Source organism: Ahaetulla prasina, chromosome 7, assembly GCF_028640845.1.
Source record: "Ahaetulla prasina isolate Xishuangbanna chromosome 7, ASM2864084v1, whole genome shotgun sequence".
NCBI classification, from domain to species: domain Eukaryota; kingdom Metazoa; phylum Chordata; class Lepidosauria; order Squamata; family Colubridae; genus Ahaetulla; species Ahaetulla prasina.
Genome location: NC_080545.1, coordinates 33614434 through 33636470, shown reverse-complemented (window position 1 = coordinate 33636470; position 22037 = coordinate 33614434). Strand labels below are relative to the sequence as shown.

The window sequence follows — 22037 nt, the reverse complement described above, 5'->3', positions numbered from 1 at the left end:
AAGAACATTTGTATTAAATCAGTTGGTATGAGAGCTAAAATTTTTCCCAGATACAATAGCCTTGTCACAATAGTTATTCATTAATATCCTCAATATTAGACTATTATTAACTTCTCTTGTATAGTTCCAACTAAGTGTGATTATGAGCCGCAATGGCGCAGTGGTTAGAGTGCAGTACTGCAGACTATTTCTGCTGACTGCAATTTGGCATATCCAATCTCACCAGGCTCAAGGTTGATTCAGCCTTCCATCCTTCCGAGGTTGGTAAAATGAGGACCCAGATTGTTGGGTGCAATATGCCAACTCTGTAAAATGCTTAGCTTAGTTAGGCTGTAAAAGCACTGTGAAGGGGTATATAAGTCTAAGTGCTATTGTTATTACATATTTCAATCCAGTACACAATTTACTTAGCTTCTTAAGTTCACATTTATTGGTGGTACGCTGACAACTATGACCTTATTAGCCAATAATCATTGTTCAGGAAGAGGGGGTCCTAAAAAGCTCTAATCAATAATATTTAAGGGGTTATCTTCTTTGTTATAGCCTCAACACTTTTTCACTCTGATTAAGCTATTCTGCTATATTGGCTATAGAGGTATGGGAGGAGCTAGAATACTTCATAGTGACCAAAGACATCTGTTCTTAATCATATTGAAGGCCAATTATGAAAACTGAATTTTGACTTCACGATGAAAGCTCCGTCCTTTTATACTTGTGTTGTGGCATTATACCAAAATACATAAATGCTAGATTTTGCATTGTTATACTGTGATGCTAATTTTGTCAGTCTTCATTGCCTTATCTGCAGATGCAGGTAGAATCTCCATTCTATGGAACAAATTTCTGATAGAAGATAGGCAAGCCTGCACTGAAATGTTTCTTTTTTCTAAAATTAATATTCAATTTATTTAACATTATTGACATGCAATTGCTTATAAAATGTTAGTCTTGCTTATAAAATTAATGATGTCCATTTGAATAACTGAAATGAAATACTGCATTCTTGAAAACATTGTAAATAGTAAAAGAAAAGATAGAATGTATATTTCAGCAAAAAACAAAACAAAACCAAAATGATCAGAAATGTGTTAAGTAAATTTGGTCAAAGTAATGCTGGTTGTCTTGTTGTGCTAATTCGTGAAACTCTGCTATTCATTTCTCTCATTTCTTCTCTGCTGAAGTGGCACACTTGGAGCAGTAACCATTAAAATATTGTTCTTCTATTAAAACAATTTCCTTTTAGAAATTATTTTTAATTGAAGTTTAAAATTAAATAAAAATTTAATTCATGAGACAAAAATAACATATTAGCTGAAATCCTGCCCTTAATCTTTTGAAAATCTTTAATTTCTTTCCTTGTATTTAATTTTTTTCTGAAATGAGCTTGTGGATACTAGCATTTGTATTAAAGCCACTTTTTAATTTTTAGTTTATCATTTAAGTTTTGGAAAGAAAGTTGTGATTTTTGCATACATATACATTTAGCCATGCTTCAGAAGTAAGAAAATATTCCAAAGGCTATGTAAAATCTCATCTAAATATTTGTTTTAATACCTGTTTTTCAAATAGTAGTTGCTGTTGTTGGTTGTAGCTTCCTCCTATTGATCCTTGAACAAAGTTTTCAATAGAGATTATATTATGTAGGTTGGTGACTTTTAATTGGCTTTAATTGAAATTTAGCAAAATGAAATTGTATTTTACTACATGTTAATATATTGGGAAACTATATCATCTTTATTGTTAGCATTAATCCATTAACAATACTGAGCTCATTATATGAACCTCTCCCTTTCCTATATTATTGGAGCTCTCTTTCATTTTATAGCTGGCTTAAGTCCTGCTGAGATTCAGCAGTTATGGAAAGAAGTTACTGGAGTTCACAGTATGGAAGACAATGGCATTAAGCATGGTGGGCTAGACCTCACTACTAACAATTCTTCTTCTACTACCTCCTCTACCACTTCCAAAGCATCGCCACCAATAATTCATCAGTCCATAGTGAATGGACAGTCATCAGTTTTAAATGCAAGACGAGACAGGTAATAAGAGAACTCATCTGCTTTTTCATCTGGTATAAATATTCATCAGTATGGCTCACCCAATTAACTTAAAATTGAGCAAGCTGTTGCTTTGAAACTCGTCATTTTGATTTAGTTTTAAAAATTGACTATTTTAATCCATTTTTACCAATGAAGAGAACTATCATACTTTCCCTGTCTGATTTATGGGATTTGTTACTGTTCTTTGGATATGTTTTTTTTCCTGACTTATAGCACACAAGGATGACCCTGGAAGAGGGATTCTCTAAATAAGCCAATCATGCAATGTAATTTTAAAAATTATATTTCTACTCCATTCTTTTTCCAAGAGCATAATTCAGCATACATGAATTTCTACTCTCTTTATCCTTAGAGGGTTAAAGTAAGAGATTGTGAAAGGACCAAATTCATTCGGCCATATTAAATTTAAAGCCTGATCTCCACCTCTTCAAGCCGCTACATAAAACTGGACTTATTTTATTTAAGTGATCTTGTTTAAGGGTCATAAGCCACACTGAAACTAAAGGACATCATACAGATTTATGAAGTGGTACCAGTAGTGTGCTATTGGTGATTCTGATCAAAATTGTTAATTGCTTGTGCACATTGGACTGGACACACAGGATCTTATTCTATCCAAATACACCATTTGGGGATTGAGATTCTAGATCCAAGCCACTAATTCCAGTCTTTTGTAATTAGTCAACTAACAGGGGAACCTAAGCTTTTTAGCACATTGGTGAGCACATAGATTTTAGCACATTGGTGAATAAGTCTGTTTATTCATTAACTTCAAAGTTGTTGTAGCAAACATTGCAACATTAGTCATAACTAATATTACCTGGACTGAAGACCATAATATTTATAAGCAATATTCACAAGGCAACCAAGAATAATGCCTACAGAGACCCATGGCAGTTTAAAAGGTTTTTGAGGTATTGCATAATATACTGTCAAGATTTGTTTATCTGAATGTATCATTTTCTCTTTGCTTCCATGCATACATATCTGGTACTTATATTCTATTGTTTGTACATAACATCATTTCTGAAACATATAAGCGTTGTAGCAAGACTATAAATATATTATATTATATTATATTATATTATATTATATTATATTATATTATATTATATTATATTATATTATATTATATTATATTATATTATATTATATTATATTATATTATATTATATTATATTATATTATATTATTATATTGTAATTCTGATAGCAGGATATATCTAGGATTTACCTCAGTGATATTTATCTATTTATTTATTCTTTTATTTTATTTATTTAGTAAATTTATATGCCACCGATCTCACTGTCGAACTGGATAGCTTACAACATTTATGAAGTTTGCAAAAAAATAGCAAATATAATAGTGCCACACTATGTTTAATAAAGTTAATTAAATGGAATCATATGTCCATTTGAATTCAAACTACTTACAGTAATACCTGTGGACAGTCAGTTTTAAGTGCATCCTGAAGCTCAGCATCAATATGAAAATTAGATCATTTACACTTCACATCTTAATGTATTAGTTAAAATGGCACAGAAGCAGTCACATATATAACTTACAACCTGCAGTAGCTATAGCAGCATCCTTATATGAAGTACAATAATATATACAAAGTATATTGGACACATTTGTCTTCTTTTATCTGCAGTTACTAGAAAGATATGAATCCCAGGGTAAAGAGGAATGTTGTAAAAGTAGTGACTTGTCTATCAGACAGGCAGCTATGTACCCATGAGTATTCTTCTGCCTAGCACAAGTACACACACACACACACACACACACACACACACACACACACTTGTTTATTGATATTTCACATTTCTAAACTGCCCATTTCCCTCAAAGAGGGGCTCTAGGCTCCTAAATACTATCTAATCCAACCAGGTCATTAACCATGGTCAGCTTTATTTATTTATTGCCACAATCAAATGATTGGACTAGACATGGAAGAAACCATACCACAGGATTTGGATTGGAGAGTGGGGAAAGAGATGATGGATGAATGCTTTTGCAAATTAGACTGTGCTTTTGTAAATTAGACCCCATTTGTTCAAGTGTTCTCTAAGTACTATGAGAAAAACCTGCAAGAACAACTCATGCATGTTTAGCTATGAATTTTATGATCATGAAGCTATAGTTGAAATGTAACTGTCCTCATAGCCAGCTCTCAAACCTGATTGCCATGGCCTCACTTACCTTGTATTCTATTTGAGATGATATGTAGCTTCTACTTCAACTTAAACTAAATGTCTGATATGAATTCTTGCATGTGCCAGAACGTACTATTTGCACTAGATCAAAATTTCCTCAGTACTTTGGTGATATAGAGAATGCTACTAATGTGCAAGAAGATCCTAGTCAAGGAGAAGCAACTAGAGTTGCTTTAAAGTTTCATTATCCACTGTATCAAAGGGGTAATCATACAAAGCCATCGTTTAACAATAGTTGAATCAGGTTTAATGCCTTCAAATATTTTCCTTTTTTGCGGCTTCAGCAGCACAATATCCCTATTACTGCTCTTTGTAGCAGCATCTGTATGACAGCTACGTATGTACTTGAGCATCCACTATGTTAAACTGAAATATTTATAGTGTCTTGATAGCCACCCTAACTTACAGAACCCTCAGAGAAACATTTAATATTTCTTTAATGGTTTCTTTAATGGTTGTGGTCATCAGCTGGTGTTCTGGGACACCAGTGCCACCAACTTAGAACTCAGGAGGGAAAAGCTTCTGTTCCTTCTGACCATCAATATGGTATATATATATATATATATATATATATATATATATATATATATATATATATATATATATATATATATATATATATCAATAATTTCCAGATATTTCCAGAGTATTATGAATCCTTCCTTCAACACTGGGCCCTCTTTCAGCCTCACAGTGCCAGCTGGTGGCATTGCTACTACCACAGGAATAGTGGTCAACCTTAAATAAAGTAACTTTTGTGTAGTTATTATCCTCATGTTTTGCTGTCGTATTTTGCCTTACTTTTCCTTTCATTCCTTAGTAGCTCCTCTGCCATTCCAGGCCTTTGAGATCTAGGTTTTTAAAAGGAGGACATCCATAATCTGGGAAATGGGGGTGGGGATGTAACAGTAACAAAACTGCAAAAGAAACTTTGATTTAAAGTAGTGGAGCTCTGTTAATATATACTATTCAATCTGTGCCCCAATGGGTCATCCTTTCAGAGATATTTCCTTATCTAGTTAGAGAAACAGTGACCACAGGTAGACAAAAATGCAGTGGGTGTAAGTGATTTTCAACTTCCTACCAGCTCCTCATTGACTTTACTTGTGGTAACGTTAGGTAGCGTTAGAAATTACTCCTCTTCCTCAGCGGACCCACAAAAGTGCCTGGCATTTGCAGTGTGGAGAGGAAGAATAAATGGAGTTGTGAACCATGAGGAAAATTGCACCTCTGCTCCCCATCCCAGCATGACCCCAAGACCCCTTCCCTCCAGGGAGAAAAAGAAGTCAACCATTGGTGTTCCCAGCCACCTGTAGCTCACCAACAGGCATCTGAGCCTTTCCCTTGCTATCCACCACTGTTAAGATATTTTAAACTTCAGCCTTGGTTCCAAAGCAGCCAATCACAAGTCCATGGTCAGGTTTGCTTCCAGCCAATTGGTGCATGAACCAGAGGAAGGTGGGAAAGAGAGCAGAGGTGTGGCCCTCCCATTTTCCTTGCACCATGCAACGTACAGGTTTCTGGGAAGTGTAGTCAGAAATCGCAGTGGTGCTGAAGCAGCTTTCCCAAATTTAATTCCCAGAGAAGTCTTGTATCCTCATATTCTGTAGGTTAGCGCATTTGAGTTAGCTTGGTTCAATAATCGTTGCCCTGTGTTTTCCAATTTCACCAACTGAAGGTTACATATAAGAGTTTTAGTAGTATACAGATGTTCAACTGAGTAAGCAAAATCACACACACACACAAAATATCTAATTGGAAATACAAATTTTCTGCATATAAACAAACTGGCTATATTTGGAAGGGGAAGGAAAAACATATTTTTATTTTTTAAGAGGTATGAGTTGAAAATAAAAAAAGGATAGGGAAATTTGTCTTCCCCCCTTATATATCATTTTATTACTTTAAAATAAAAATAAAAGCACCCTAAAAGGCTCCTAAATGGGATGGGGAATTTCCTATGAGAGACAGCCAGATATTTTCCATCTGTGGCTGCAATTCCAGTAATTTGTCAGTTGGTTACAGCAACAGTCCTGGTCCTCTCACCCTATCTATGCTTTCCCATCCATCTTAAACAGGATCAGCAGAAGCATGGCTGAACCTAGGCTGAGAAGAAGCAAATAAACTTAAAAGAGGACAATTGTTACTCAGACCAGCTTGAATCAGTACAGTTCATTCTAAGGATTGGATAAATTCAGAATATTTTGTCTCAACTCGGAAGCAAAAGACTGAAAATATAGTGCATTTTATCAAAAAGGATCAAGTCTTTATTATTAATAATGCATTTTATTAATAATGAAATTGTTAATTTGAAATCAAGAGTAAAACTGAGCATACCATGCAATACAGTATTTCTTTTCATTTTTCATTAACATTTCTGATTTTTTCCTTCTCTGAGCTGATTTGAACTTGCAAATGAAACTTCAGTAGGACAATTAGATTTTTGTGATTACCATAGGCTTTACTGTTTTGGTCCTTTTGACTCTTATCATAACCTTTCAAATTCAAGTGCTATGCTTTTGAGATGAATCTTATGTCATATTATTTTACTGCAGCTCATCACATGAGGAGGCTGGAGCCTCTCATACTCTCTATGGCCATGGAGTTTGCAAATGGCCTGGATGTGAAAGTATTTGTGAAGATTTTGGACAGTTTTTAAAGTAAGTTGCTTGTTTTTTTGGGGGGAGTTTGATTATAGGTTATAAAATTACTAAGACATAAAACTGAGTTGTAAATATGCGGTATTGCTTAGTTGGCAAAATATATCACAAGTAGAACACCAAAGCCTGTTCCACAAATAGAATTGTTCCCCTTTCTTTTATCTAAAATAATTCTAAAAAAATTTAGTAACATAGTTTTTAACTTACCTCTTTGCAGAAATTTTCCTAGAAAATAACTTGTAGTCAACTATATTATCTACAAGAGATAGAACAGCTATGGGCCTGTGGGCCTCAGGCATTCTAGATGATGATGGGAATGGGATTCAGTCCTATAGATGATATCTTGATGGAAGAAGTAAGGGTGCTTAATTAGCATGTACAATCATTGTTCTTACTATGCACCTAATTTATTCATCAGTTCTTAAATGAATTAAAGAAATCTCCATTATTGGAACACTCCATTATTAAGTTTCTAAAAAAGGTATTTGGAAGGTCCCCCCCAAAATTAAGTTGGCCATCACAGCAGCACAATCAAAATTTTGTCCTTTTGTACATGTGTTGATATCACACATCCACGCAAAGGGACAGGGCTTTGGTCATTCTCCAACAGCTAACTTTTTGGTTTCTTGGCTTACAAACACTGCTGGGAGCTCCAGCATCTTTATAGAACTCAATCACCAAAGCTCCTATTTACTTTACTCTGAGACAACAACCTGCATGGAACAAGGCTTCATGAGAGTACTACTTCTTAATCTTGAATGCAGAGCCCTTACTCAAAGGCATTCCTCTTTTGCTTTGGAAGACTGGGAGCATAAGAGAAATACATTCAGTTTTAATTTCTATTCCAATTTCTACATGGAAATGTTGCAATACTATGTTCAATCCATGTGAAGGGGTAGCAAAAACCTTGACCAAAATACCATAGATTTTGCTACATATATTGAATACAAATATTTTGTAAGAATATTCTCCCACATTCTGGGTAAAAGTCAGTTAGTAGAAAATTTATTAGTTGACTGCACAATTCCTTAGAATCATCCCTTACTGGTAAAGATGCCAAAAAAATTAAGTGTAGCTAGAACATATGAGCATAAGTCCAAAAAAATTAATAATGTGTTTGAGAAGGTAAAATGTGCATGAGATAATTACAGTTTCTCTATCATCCCACCACATTATCATGTTTTTATATTGGCTCTTTGTTTAATTTTATATCCTGTCATACTACGAAGTATAGAATGAGAATCCAGCATATTTGTTTGCATTTAGCATGAATGGGTGGAGTGTATGTTTAAAATTAGGAGCAACATAAGAGAAAAGTAAAATTATGAGCAAAGTATCTAACAATTTTATAAAGTTTGTATAATTAAAAACTTTATAAAATTACATTTTCTTTCTTATATTTTCTTTCTGTGTACTGTGAAAGGACTGAACACAAACATAGTCATGCATAGCTTTAGTGAACAAAGAATCCTAATGAAAAGTTATACGTAGGTTTATATAGATGAGTAACTTCACAAGCTGATGCTCTTATGTTGTCATGGTGCAACTAACAGGGTCAATGAACTGCTTCATGCTTCATCAACAATTAAGTTAATTAGTTCATTTGAAATTGCACTGCTTTGTTGCCATGATGTTGGTAGAAATGTTAGAAAGCCCTATGTTTCAAATGGTATAAAGCCAATGGAGGATAGACTCAGCGGTTTAACAGCAGAGCATAGAGGTACAGCTATATAGAGGTAAAGCTCATAATGGCTTTAGAAACAAGTGTTATTTTCATATGTCTGCGAGTTTACATACATATATTTCTTAATATATTTTAAGGCAAATTATGTTTGCTTTTCTTTTAAAATTTACTCTTTTTATGTGTGTGGAAAAGATTTAATTATATTTTAAAGAGTATTTCTAGAACAGTACTTTAGGAGAATATTATGATCTGTAATATTTCTGTTTATAGATTAAAGAAGTTATACTGTTTGTCTCTGCTGTAATTAATTAAGCTGCTGAAAATTATTCCAGTTGAAAGTAACTCATATACTGAATATATTGTTCTAAGCGTAATTGATAAAAGAGTTGTAACTGGTTTAACTCCATTTTTTTCTTATCCCAAAAAACTAATTTTTATAAATACTTCTATTCACCCAGAGTATAATTTTATATCAGTGTTTGGCTTGGTCCTTTCACAATTACTTTTTCATTTGCTTTTACGGTTATTTTGTAAGACTCTGGTTTAATAATTATAATATATTAAAATAGATTTTAGATTAATGAGAAACTGTGGTTTATCATTGTTGCTATTTATTTCTGCTTATTATCAAAAGAAACTGTCACCTCTGACATCAGTTTCTGCCTTCTGGAATAGGTTGGTCAAATGTACAGTATATGTCTTTTCCATGTGCTATATCAGTGCTTAATTTTCTATCATTGTTACATACCTTGATCTATAAAGTCAAAGCCTCAAATACATTATTGTACTTTTCTTAGATTTAAACCCAAAATTAAAAAGACATAAAATTCATCTTTCTTTTTGAAACGGTGATATGTTTTACAGTCATCTGAATCTGCTTGTATTTGCTCTTACTCTCTTTCACTGCAAAGACGCATTTTAATTTTAAAAAACTCTTTTATATCAATTCAGTTTCAATTTAAAGGCAAAAGAACAACTTAAATTTTCTCCAATCCATTAACTATATAGGGCATTACATGTCTAATGGTAGCATTTCTCCAGAAAGGCAGGACCCACAATCAGGAATGGGTTAACTCCTGATCTGATAGGACTGAGTCTGCAAGATGATAAACTCCTCCTCTTCCTCTTGCCTTCCAGCTTTTAGACTCAGTCTGATTGGACAGACGTATTTTCTCTGAGCTGTCCCATTCTGACTGCTTTTAGCTGATCTTGCCTGCCTACCACTTTGCTGGTTGAGCATTAAATTCTCCTGTACGCTGCTAAGAGAGTCCAAAGCAATGGGTTGTTAACTTCATCTGATTGGCCAGAGACTGAGTTGAATTTGTTTAAAAACACCTCCTCTTCCTGTTTAGCTCCAGTTTATTAACTCAGTCAGCCATAGAGAGACTACCTCCTTTAGCTCCATTGCTTTTGACTCTTTTACAGCTGATAGGACTTCAATAAATATAGGAAAATTCTTAAAAAAAGTTTTTAAAGTGCCCAATTGTTTTTCTTTGACTGCTGGGAGCCGGAGCGGCAAGGAAAGAGGCTCGCTCAGCTGAGCCGCCCGAAGGCCGGCGGCCATTTTTTTACATTCCAAGCCTCTCAAGCCTCGTGGAATCACCGGATTGAGCAACGGACATCGCTGGACCTCACCAAACTGTAAGTGGAGGCCAGCGGAGCACAGGAGAAGCCGTGGTGTCGGCTTCACGCTTGCAGGGGTGGAGAAAAAGATCCGTGGTGTCGGAGGCTAGCTCCCCCTGCCAACGCTGCAGTAAAAAGGCGCTATAGGAGCAGTGGTGTCTGCTTCGCGCCATTTGGGGACCCCCCCCCAAAGCAACCCCCCAGGCAGCCTTTGAATGCTTTGAATCCAGCTGTGGTGTCAGCCTGGTGCTAACTGGCCCTTATTGTTTGATCTTATTCCAGGATTCTCAGATCAAGGCCACTATATTATTTGGACATATATTCCAAGGCCTCTGATAACCACTAGGCCTCATTTCCAAGATGGCGGATCGCAGCAGATCTCCTTCCCGGGCTTCTGCCTCACCCTCCCAAGGACACCTTACTAGCGTGGCTCCTCCCCCTCACAAGAGCAGATCCAAATCAAGGGCTTCTGCCACCAAATCTAAGTCTTCTACTTCTCTCCAAACCTCTGCTGCTGCAGAGAGAGATGCCTCAAGAAGACAACGGGCCTTGGATAGGCAATTTGATAAAGCAAAACAAAGATTAGCAGAGGAAGGCAGGGAAACTTCTGTTCCACTAACTGAAGATTCTCCTCTATTAAATCAGCCTGGATGGTCTCCCTCTATCCCTAGTGGTTCAGGAGAAAACCAGGAAACAATTTGTACAGTTTTTGAAGATTCTTCTAGAGCCATGCCTGAGCCTCCACATCAGGCACCTTCTGCCACCTTCACTCCCACAGCAGCGGGAGTCTCCCACAGAGAGGACAGTAATCCTGCCATTTCTCAGGATATACGTCACCTTATCATGCAAACCATTTCTCAAGGCATTGACAATGCCTTCACTCAGAGAGGTTTCCCAGCTCCATCTCCTTCGGGCAGCTCTGACCAAAGACTCCATTCTGATAGCCACCCACCCAGACTATGCGCGCTGCGCACACGCTCTCCAACCCCTTCACACCATAGTGAGGATTCCTTTTTGGGGGAGGAAGACATAGCAGAGTATAATCTGTGTGAAGACGAAGGGTCTGCCCCAGACAAACCTGCTCCCACCGGCCTTTTTCGCCATGAGCTTTTCTACACATTACTACACAAGGCAAAGTTACGGCCAACATGGGGGTTGCCTTACGCCAGTCTGAGGGAGCTTCAGATCCGTCAGACCCCAACAAATTCCTCTTTACTGAACCAGTCTCAGAGCAACAGGTAATTCCTTCACCCAAGCTCTTCTTGGACACCATCCAACGTCAATGGGGTCACCCTGGTGCCATTCCTACTCCTAGTGGCTCAGACAAAAAGATGTACACGATGGATCAAGATCTTGAGGACCTCCTCAAGGTTCCTACCGTAGACACCCCAATTGCCACTTTGGCTTCTTCCTCCAACATTATACCTTCAGATGCAGCAGAGGGTCTCCGAACGGAGGACCGCAGAGCGGAACTCTCCACCCGCAAAACCCATCAAGCGGCTGCCTGGGCTATCAGATCTGCCACAGCAGCCTCATTCTTTGCTAGAACCTCTTTGATATGGCTCAGACAAATGCAGGAGAGGATTCCTCAGGATGACTCCAGATTACATCAGGACATAAATAAATTGGTAGCGGCTGCTGAATACACTGCGGATGCCACCCTTAATTCTGCAAAATTTGCATCCCGAGCCCTTGCCTCCAGCATCACCTCCAGGAGGCTGTTATGGCTCAGACAATGGCAAGCCGACATGAAGACCAAATGGCGGTTAGCGGCTGCCCCATTTAAGGGTGGATCTCTCTTTGGTGAAGCCCTAGACCCTATTTTAATTGAGGGAAAAGACAAACGTAAGATCCTTCCCTACGTCTCTAGACAGACGTCCTTCTCTTCCTTACCGCAGACAGCCTTTTCGCACCCAGGATCCCGGGTTCCAATCCCCGGCCTATCAACGTTCCTTCCAACCTCCCCCTGACAGGTTTCAGGACAGACAGTCCTTTCGTGACAGGACCAGGCAATCCCAGACCAGACGTCCCTCCCATGGATCCGGCTTCCGACCTTATCGCAGGAACAAATGACTATCCCGGCCAGGATCCCATCGGCGGTCGTCTCACCAAGTTCGTCCCTACCTGGTCCCACACGACAACCGATGCCTGGGTACTGCAAATCATCACCCTTGGTCTCTCCCTCGAATTCAATTCAAATCCTCCGAGGAGATTCATCCAATGCCAGATTCCCAAAGAACCCACCAAGAGGGCTCAAATGGAAGAGGAGATTCAACACCTGCTGTCCATCAGTGCCATAGAACCGGTTCCCACGCCTCACCAGGGGACCGGCTTCTATTCAATTCTTTTCCTAGTGGACAAAAAAATCAGGCGGCACCAGAGCCATCTTAGACCTGAAGCAACTGAACCTTCACATCAAATATCGCAGATTCAAGATGCACTCCCTCAATTCAATCTTAGGAAGCATCAGAAGAGGGGACTATCTAACATCCATCGACCTCAAGGAGGTCTATCTACATGTACCCATCAGACCAGCCCACAGACGCTTTCTCAGGTTCAGTTATGCCGGAGCCCACTTTCAATACAGGGCCCTGCCCTTTGGTCTATCTTCCGCTCCTCGTACCTTCACCAAGATTCTGGATGCTGTGGCGGCCCACCTTCGCTCAATTCCAGTAAGAATGCAATGTTACCTGGACGATATATTGATTCTGTCGTCTTCCGCCCAGCAGGCGTTACGGGACTTACAGGTAACAATTCAATCCCTACAGGATCACGGCTTTTCGGTCAACAGAGCAAAGAGCCATCTAGTGCCTACAACCGAAATTGTCCATCTGGGAGCAAGAATCAACACCAGATCCTGCCAGGTGTTTCTTTCCCGAGACCGTCTCCTCAACATAAGAGACATGACAAAAAAGGTAAAGGCACTCAAGAGGGTTCCACTTTCACTGCTCTCACAGTTATTGGGAAAGATGGTCTCTTGTCTGTCGATTGTGCCCTGGGCACATCTTCACTCACGACTCCTACAATGGTTACTTCTCCCACACCAAAGAACAGGCAACAGCCATACCGAAATCAGAATTCCTCTGCCCCCAAAGGTCAGAAAGTCTCTACAGTGGTGGCTTTCTCCAGGCCTGACAAAGGGCTGCTCATTCCAGGAACATTGCCGTCTTGTCCTCACCACGGATGCAAGCCTCTACGGCTGGGGTGCCCACCTATTAGACCAGGTGACTCAGGGTCGTTGGTCCCCCAACAACCTCAAGAACGACATCAACTGGTTGGAAATGAGAGCTGCTCATCTAGCTCTCAGGTACTTCCAAGCGCAGCTATCAAACCATCATGTGCTACTGCTGACGGATAACACTACCACGAAGGCCCATGTGAACCGTCAAGGAGGCACCCGATCCTGCATATTGATGAAAGAGGCTGCAGCCATAGGCCTGTGGGAAGAAAAACATCTTCTCTCACTACAGGCAGCCCACATATCCGGAGTCGCCAACACACAAGCGGATTGGCTGAGCAGGACGACCATCGATCAATCAGAGTGGCAACTGCATCCGGATCTGTTTCTCACAATCACGATCAAATTCGGGCAACCCATAGTAGACCTCTTTGCCAGCCCGACCAACAAACAACTTCCAAACCCCAGGAGCAGAAGGTTCCAGGTTCCAAACCCCAGGAGCAGGTTCCAGGTTCCAAACCCCAGGAGCAGAAGGAACAGATGCCCTACAATGTCAGTGGCCCCGGGGCCTTCTTTATGCCTTCCCCCCGACTCCCCTTCTGCCAAGGGTCATACGAAAGATCTTGGAACAGAAGGCAGAAGTTCTCCTCATAGCCCCTTACTGGCCTCGACGGAGTTGGTTTGCGGATCTGGTGAGCCTGTCCGTCAATCCACTTTGGCGAATTCCACCGGATCAGATTTCTCTACACCAAGGAGCCATTCTCCACCCAGAACCTCAATGTTACCAACTAGCCGTCTGGCACTTGACAGGGAGATACTAAGGAAAGAAAAGCATTCCATGGGGGTCATCTCCACCCTTCTGGCTTCTAGACGCCCATCCACAATGTGTATTTACGAGGCCACATGGTCATCATTCCATCGCTGGTGTCTTAGACATTGAATAGAACCTACTTCTGCCTCCATTAGACATATCCTGCAATTCCTCCAGGACGGATTGGACAAGGGTTTAGCCACCAACACCATCCGCCGGCAGGTTGCAGCTCTTGCCACTGTTTTATTCTGTGATGGGACCTCCACACTTTCTCAACACCCCCGTATCTGACGTTTTCTGAGGGGAGCTTACAATCTGCGACCGCCTCCGGTACACATATACCCTACCTGGGACCTAACCCTTGTCCTTCAGAAGCTTACGTCTTCCCCTTTTGAACCCTTGAGCTCCTCCAGTCTTAAGCTCTTAACCTTTAAAGTCGCTTTTCTCATAGCCATAACCTCAGCCCGCAGGACCTCCGAGATCGCTGCCCTTTCGGTCAGGAAGGACTTATGCATTTTTCACTCTAACCGAGTCATTCTCCGTTTAGACCCTACCTTTCTTCCTAAAATAAACACAAGCTTTCATAGGTCTCAAGAAGTCATCTTACCGGATTTTTTGTCCTCATCCCAAGCATCCATCGGAGCGTCGATGGCACACGCTGGACGTAAGAAGGGCCCTGCGTATTTACCTCAACAGAACAGCTCCTTTCAGGAAGACAGAATCCCTATTTGTTTCCTTTCAACCAAGGACTCTGGACACCAAAGTCTCCCCATCCACCATAGGCAGGTGCATAAAGGCCTGTATTTCGATGACCTACGACCAGCAGAAACACCATCTTCCAGGCCGCATCACTGCACACTCCACCCACAGCGCGGCCACCACAGCTGCCTGGGCCACCCAGGCCTCTATCTTGGACATTTGCAGAGCAGCCACGTGGGCCTCTCCTTCGCCATTTATTAAAAACTACAAGATGGACCAATTTGCCTCAGCCGAGGCCTCATTCGGACGGAGGGTCCTGCAGCGAGTTCTTCCTGTTGCTGAGTCTTCCTAATCTTTCTTTTCCTGCCCTAGGGATATTTAGCTTGGGTATATCCCATTGCTTTGGACTCTCTTAGCAGCGTACAGGAGAAGAAACATTGGCTTACCTGAAGGTTCCTTCTATGTACGCTGCGTGAGAGTCCAACCCCTCCCTATTTTACTTATTGTTTTTTTCTATATACAGGAATCTGGAGGTTATTGTTCCGTTTTTTCCAGTTTTCAAATTGAGTTCGTCTTCTCCAATACCGCTTCTTCATTAATAAACTGGAGCTAAACAGGAAGAGGAGGTGTGTTTAAACAAATTCAACTCAGTCTCAGGCCAGATGAAGTTAACATTGCTTTGGACTCTCACGCAGTGTACATAAAAGGAACCTTCAGGTAAGCCAATGTTCCTTTCTCAGCATGAAAGGTGAGCCAGCCTGATACCACTGAAGGCTGCTCAGCAGCAGGACCATCAGGGAGAGCTCCCTGCTTTGCAGATTGAGCTTCTCCCTTTCCAGCATGGCAGCGAGCAGACCCAATTCCGCTGAAGGCCCCAGGTGGGCAGCATCATGGAAGGCACCAGGGCTCTGGTCCATCCCTCTCAGAAACCGTTGAAGGTCACTGTGCGTCGACATCTCTGCCAGCCGGCATAGCTTCAGGGCGGCATTCTCAGGCTTGCTCAATCTCCTAGCCTTTTGATCAGAGGGTCTGGAGGTTTCCATCCCCAACAGCCCAGGACAAGCGGTAGGCGGCAGCGCGAGCCTCCGCGGCTCCAGCTAGCCAGGAGTGGCACTAGCTAGGGAGGAACATAAAAAAAAACAAAAAACCCAGCCAAGCCTTATAAGCAAGCCTCTAAGGCTTCGGAAAAGGAGGCTGAGAAGAGGCACAGGGCCATTGAGAAGGCCATTGAAAGGCAGTCAAGGAGGCAAACAGACAGCCTCAGGGTCTGCAGGAGGCTGTACAGCCACCTCTCCTATTCCAGAGGTGTTACCACAGCCCCAGTTCCCCTTACTGCTGCAGCTTGGTCTCATGATGCAGAGGAGATACAAGCGCCTCTGCTGCCAGATAACAGCAACAGACTGTTTGGCCCTATCCCGGACCACCTGGTATCCCATTGGCAATCACCCAGCCACAGAGGATCTTCTGCCGCAGTGACTTTTACACCTACGGCCACTGGCTTCAGACCCCTCCAACAGGAGGTCCCTCAGATACCAGCTAATATGGCTACTTTTATTTCTGATGCCATCCAGTGCAGCATGGTGGCTTGCATGCAACAACAGGCCCATGATGGGCCCCTGATTATCCTAGACCCCAGGATTATCACAGGGATCCTCAACAGTTAAAGGAAGCTGCCCCTTCCCAAGATCTTGATTATTCTTCTACCTCACCCAGCCAGGAGTATCTGGAGGGAGAGGAAATTATCCGAGATTCAGATTTGTCAGAGGATGAGGACTTACTTCCTGACCAGCCATCATTTGTGGGTCTTTTTTGGGCCCAAGTTTTCCGGTCCTTGTTTCACAAGGCCAAATCCACTACCAGGCTAGGCCCAGTCCGGCCAATCCTGGATCCCTCTACGGGTGAGGTCGATCCCTCAATCCCTCTGTTTTCTGAGCCAGCCATTGAGACAGAGGAGGGGCCCACCTCAGGCTATTTACTGATGTCGTGAAACGACAATGGTCTGCATCGACCTCTGGGCCCAATCCAAATAATATTGATAGACGCCTCTACAACCTGGGCACAGATTTTACCAATTGCTGCAAGTACCTACCGTTGACTCACCTGTGGTGGCTTTGTCTGCTTCTCCGGTTTTAATGTGACCTCTGGAGGAGATGCTATGCCCGGAAGATAAGAGTGCTGAACAATCACTGGTCAATCACACCAGTCAGCTGCCTGGGCCATTAAGGCCTCCATGGCAGCTTTGTTCTTTAACATGGCATCTCTGCTTTGGCTTAAACAGTGGTAGAACCGCTTGCACCCATCTGACAGCAGATGGCAGCAAGATTTAAACAAAATTGTGGCTGCCTTAGAATTTTTGGCGGACACCACCCTAAACACCTCCAGATTCGCTGCCAAGGCTATAGGAGCCACAGTCTCCTCCCAACGATTACTCTGGCTCTGCCATTGGCAAGCGGATCCCTGCAACAAATGGAGGCTGGCCTCAGGCCCCTATTCAGGTGGCAGTCTGTTCGGCCAGTCCCTGGAACCCGTTCTAGTGGAAACCAGGGACAAATGGAAAGTCCTCCCAGGCCTTTCTCGTAGAGCAGAAGCTAGGCCTTATCCTTATTTTTGTCCTTTTGGGGGTCAGACAACATCTTCATGACACAGGGATCACAAAGGGCATTCCCCTCCAGGCAAAGTTGAGCCCTGGACAGACAGAGGGGCCCTCCCAAACGGCCCTTTTGAGGTGGGAGGAGTCGTCCCTTCTGGCATTCCCACTGACTGCACATCAATCCCTCGCTTTGGGGGCCGTCTGGCACTTTTTGCCAGCCAGTGGGAAACTACCACCTTGGACGCCTGGGTCAGGGAGATGGTCAGGTCGGGCCTCTCCCTTGAGTTCCTCTCCACCACCCACCCACCCACCCCGAATAAGGGGCAATTCTTTGTCCATTGCCCCTTATCGTCGGAAGAACAAAATGGCTCCTGATGGAATTGGCCATAAAACACCTTCTAGATATTCAGGACATTCAGCTGGTTCCTTAGGACCAACACGGATGGGGGTTTTACTCCTGCCTGTTTGTGATCCAAAAATCCTTAGGAGGGTGGAGAGCAATTCTTGACCTCAAGTCTTTGAACTGCTGCATCATTTACAGGGGGTTAAAGATGCAGTCTCACCAGACCATCCTGGAGAGCATCAGGGAGGGGACCTCCTCACGTCAGGGGACCTGACGGAGGCGTACCTCCATGTCCTCATCCTTCCGGCCCACAGGAAATACCTTTGATTTTGTCATGGGGGGCAGCACTACTGATATTGTGCCCTTCCGTTTGGCCTCTCGCCCGCCCCCAGAGTATTTACCAAAATTATGGCAGCCATAGTGGGCCACCTCCGGACTCTGCCAGTAAGGATACAGTTCTACCTGGATGATCTCCTGATCCAGTCCACTTCGGAACACCTGGCAAGGCAAGACCTAAACACCACCCTTCAGGTTTTAAGAGACCACGGCTTCTCAATCAACCTGTCCAAGAGTCACCTTACTCCTACAACTCATATTTAACATTTAGGGGCCATCAAAGATACGGTTGAGGGCAGAGTATACCTTTTCTAGGAGCATCTTGTCAGCCTGAGGGATCTGGTACAGCGGGTCAGGGCTTGGAGCCCGGTTTCTCTGCTCCTTCTCTTCCAGCTCCTGGGAAAGATGGTCCCCTGCATAGGCATTGTGCCCTGGGCATGCCTCCACTGCAGGGCTCTGCAATGGTTCCTTCTCCCATACCAACAAAGGTATGGGAGCACCTCTTACCTGAGGGTCCAGGTTTCTTCGGAAGATCTTCAATCCCTCACATGGTGGACCTCTCCAGGGGCCAGGAGTTCAGAGAGCCCAACTGACTAGTCCTGACAACGGATGCCAGCTTTCATGGTTGGGGAGCCCACCTCTAATCTCAGAGGGCCCAGGGCCAGTGGACTCAGGAGAACTGAGCCACAACATCAATTGGCGCTCTGGGCTCCATCTGGCCCTCCAGCTGTTTCAGGATACGATCATAGATTGAGACATTCTGATTCTGACAGACAATGTGGCTGCAGAGACCCATGTAAACTGCCTAGGAGGGACCTACTCCCAGCACCTCATGGAGGAAGCCGAACAATTGGGCCTCTGGGCGGAGACACATTTGTGGTCCATTCGGGCCACACACATTTCAGGGGTGGCAAATGAGCAAGTGGACTGGCTCAGCCGAACTTCAGTTGACCATGGGGAGAGGCGCCTGCACCTGGTCATGTTTCAGGAACTGTTAGCTCGCTTCAGCACTCTGACAGTAGACCTGTTTATCACCTAGACAAATCACCAGACAGCCACCATACAGGCATCACGCCGGCCTTCCACCTGCCGCATCTACAATGCCAATTAGTGGGCTTTTGGCATCAGGTGCACCCGGAAGAACCAGGCTCCCATGGAGGCTTCCACGCCGCTGGTCTTGGAATTCCTGCAAGACAGCTTGGAGAAAGGATTGGTGCCAGCCACTCTCCAAAGACAGGTAGCTGCCCTTTCATCCGTTTTATCATGTGGGTCCACAGGTTCCCTATCCAGGCTTCCTCTCATTTGACAATTCCTCAAAGGGACTAGTAACCTCAGGCCTCCCATGGTGCACCATTTCCTGATGTGCGACCTTATGAAGGTGTTATCCGCCCTAACCTGCAGCCCCTTCGAACCCTTACGGGAGGTCAACCTTCGACTCGTCTCATACAAGGTTGCGTTCCTCATCACCATTACATCGGCCCACTGGATTTCTGAGCTGGCAGCCCTCTTGATCAGGCCCGACCTCTGCATCTGCCACCCAGACAGGATAGTCTTATTTTGGACCCTACGTTCATTCCTAAGATAAACACGACATTCCATCGGTCCCAAAAATTGGTCCTTCCCAATTTCTGCCCCAACCTTCCCACTGATTGGAATGTATGTGGCATACCCTAGATGTCCAGAGGGCTCTCCGTATCTATCTGAAGAGGAGCACCTCCCTCCGAAGGACAGAATCCCTCTTTGTCTTTCCAGCCATCTATGCTTGGTCATCGGGTTACGTTGGCCACTTTGGGGTTCTTGATTAGAGCAGCGATTGCTAAAGCCTATGATGCACAGGCCTTACCCACCCCTAGATGCATCACAGCTCACTCGACCAGGAGCGCAGCCACCTCGGCTGCATGGGCTATGCAGGCTTCCTTGGAGGAGGTCTGCTGTGCCACCACCTGGTCTTCCTTGTCTCATTTTATCCACCATTACAAATTAAATGTTTATGCTTTGGCGGAGGCAGCCTTTGGCTGCCGGGTTCTCCAAAGCATTCACACAGGGTTGAGCATGCTGAACCAGTCGGGTCCCTCCCATTAGGACACATTGCTTTGGTATGTCTCATTCCTGACTGCGGGTCCCACCTTTCTGGAGAATGCCTTATCTGAATGCCCTTTCTCATAAAGCAGGGACCCGCAGTCAGCCCCACCCTGGTTCCTCCCAGTTCTGGCCTCAGGGGAGGGGACTAACCTTGTTGTTACATCTCAGCATGTTGGTCTGCCGCTCATCCTCGTCAGAAAGCTGGGAGACAAAAGGAAGAAGAGGAACTTATCATCTTGCAGACTCAATCTTATCAGATCAGAAGGAATTAACCCATTCTTGACTGCGGGTCCCTGCTTTATGACAAAGGGCATTCAGGTAAGGCAATGCCCATTTTCAAAGACTTGACAAGAATGCAGTGTTGCAGCATGATACATTAATAGATCTAATGCAAGTATATTTATTGTACTGAAATAAAATATTCATGAAGAATACTGTCCAAATCTAGTTTTTTTTTTCAGAAATATCCTAATAGACTGAAGATACTTCTAATGTATATAATAAGCTTAACTTAAAAAAATGACCTGTTTAAATGGATGGTTTTATGCTTGGTTTATTATATTGTGTGTGTATGTGTATTGTACTTAAAAACAGGTTTAATTTTGTTTATAATTAGAAAAAAATTGTTGTACCAAGTCATTTCAAAGAGGTTTCCCTTTTAAAAATGATAGTTTTATTTCTCATATTTAATGCAAGATTTGGAGAATTTTCAGAATATGATTTATAGCTACAGTATAAAATATAAAATATAAAAAATTCATTTTTCTTGTCCTCTGACCAAAGTACTTTTTGTTACACTGAAATGCTTAGGTTATTTTTCCTCAAGAATTCTGAGATCAATAATGTTTGTCCATTATTTTCAATATAGTTAGTTACCTTAAATGGGTCACATTATTTGGTAAGCTTTAAAACACAGTGTCAAGGCTCTAACTAATGAACCCAAGCAAATCAGAAGTCTGAGACTTGGCTTTTTCTCAAAGGTCTTCTTTAATGAGTACATCATATCAGCACAACTTCAATGGAAAACCAAATCTAAATCTTTCCCATGGTTTCAGTAAAATTAAACTAGGAAATAACCCCATCCCCAAGTGTCACAGTTGGGACACACACGTTGGCCAATTGGGTTCATTGGCAGGCTCTTCTGTCACTCCTTCCCCAACCTTATCTGTTGCCAGTAGATAAGACCTTGGTTCTCAGGAGAACATTCTTTGTTGTGTCTAGTAATGCATTCCCCCCTTCCTCCTCTGTGTGGCAACTGAAGAACAGAAAGATGGCTGCGGCCAGGTTCAGTTCGAAGTTGACACTCAGAGACTCAGCAGATGTCAGAAATTTAGAAAAGTCTGTCTGTTTGATATATCTAATAGTTACCTGGGTTTTTGCAGCCCATATATGTTTTTATCATGTTGTAAGCCACCAGAATCGCTTTGGGTAGTGAGATGGACAGCTTATAAATTGTGGTTAAGGCACAAGGCTAGAAAGCAAGACACCATGAGTTCAAGTCCTGCCTTAGCCATGAAAGCCAACTGGATGGCTCTGGGCTACTCACTCTCTCTCAACCCAGTTCACTTCACAGGGTTGTTACTGTGGGGAAAATAGGAGGAGGAAGGTATATGTTTGCCATCCTGAATTATTTGTAAAGATTAAAAAGCAGGATATATATAAATACATACTCATATGTTATATACAAGACAGCAAACTGTTATAATCCTGGATTGTTATGTTGTGCCTGGATTGTTATGTTGTACATAAGAAAAT

General features: G+C 42.5%; 1 protein-coding gene across 1 annotated transcript in view; it reads left to right on the top strand.

Annotated features, from left to right (window-relative positions):
- The window catches only part of FOXP2 (forkhead box P2), a 1142483-nt gene that overhangs the window by 1051559 nt on the left and 68887 nt on the right, over positions 1 to 22037 (top strand). The window contains exons 17-18 of the mRNA XM_058190721.1: positions 1826 to 2039; positions 6832 to 6936. Coding sequence (XP_058046704.1) covers positions 1826 to 2039; positions 6832 to 6936 — 319 coding nt within the window. The remainder of the gene's footprint in view (positions 1 to 1825; positions 2040 to 6831; positions 6937 to 22037) is intronic.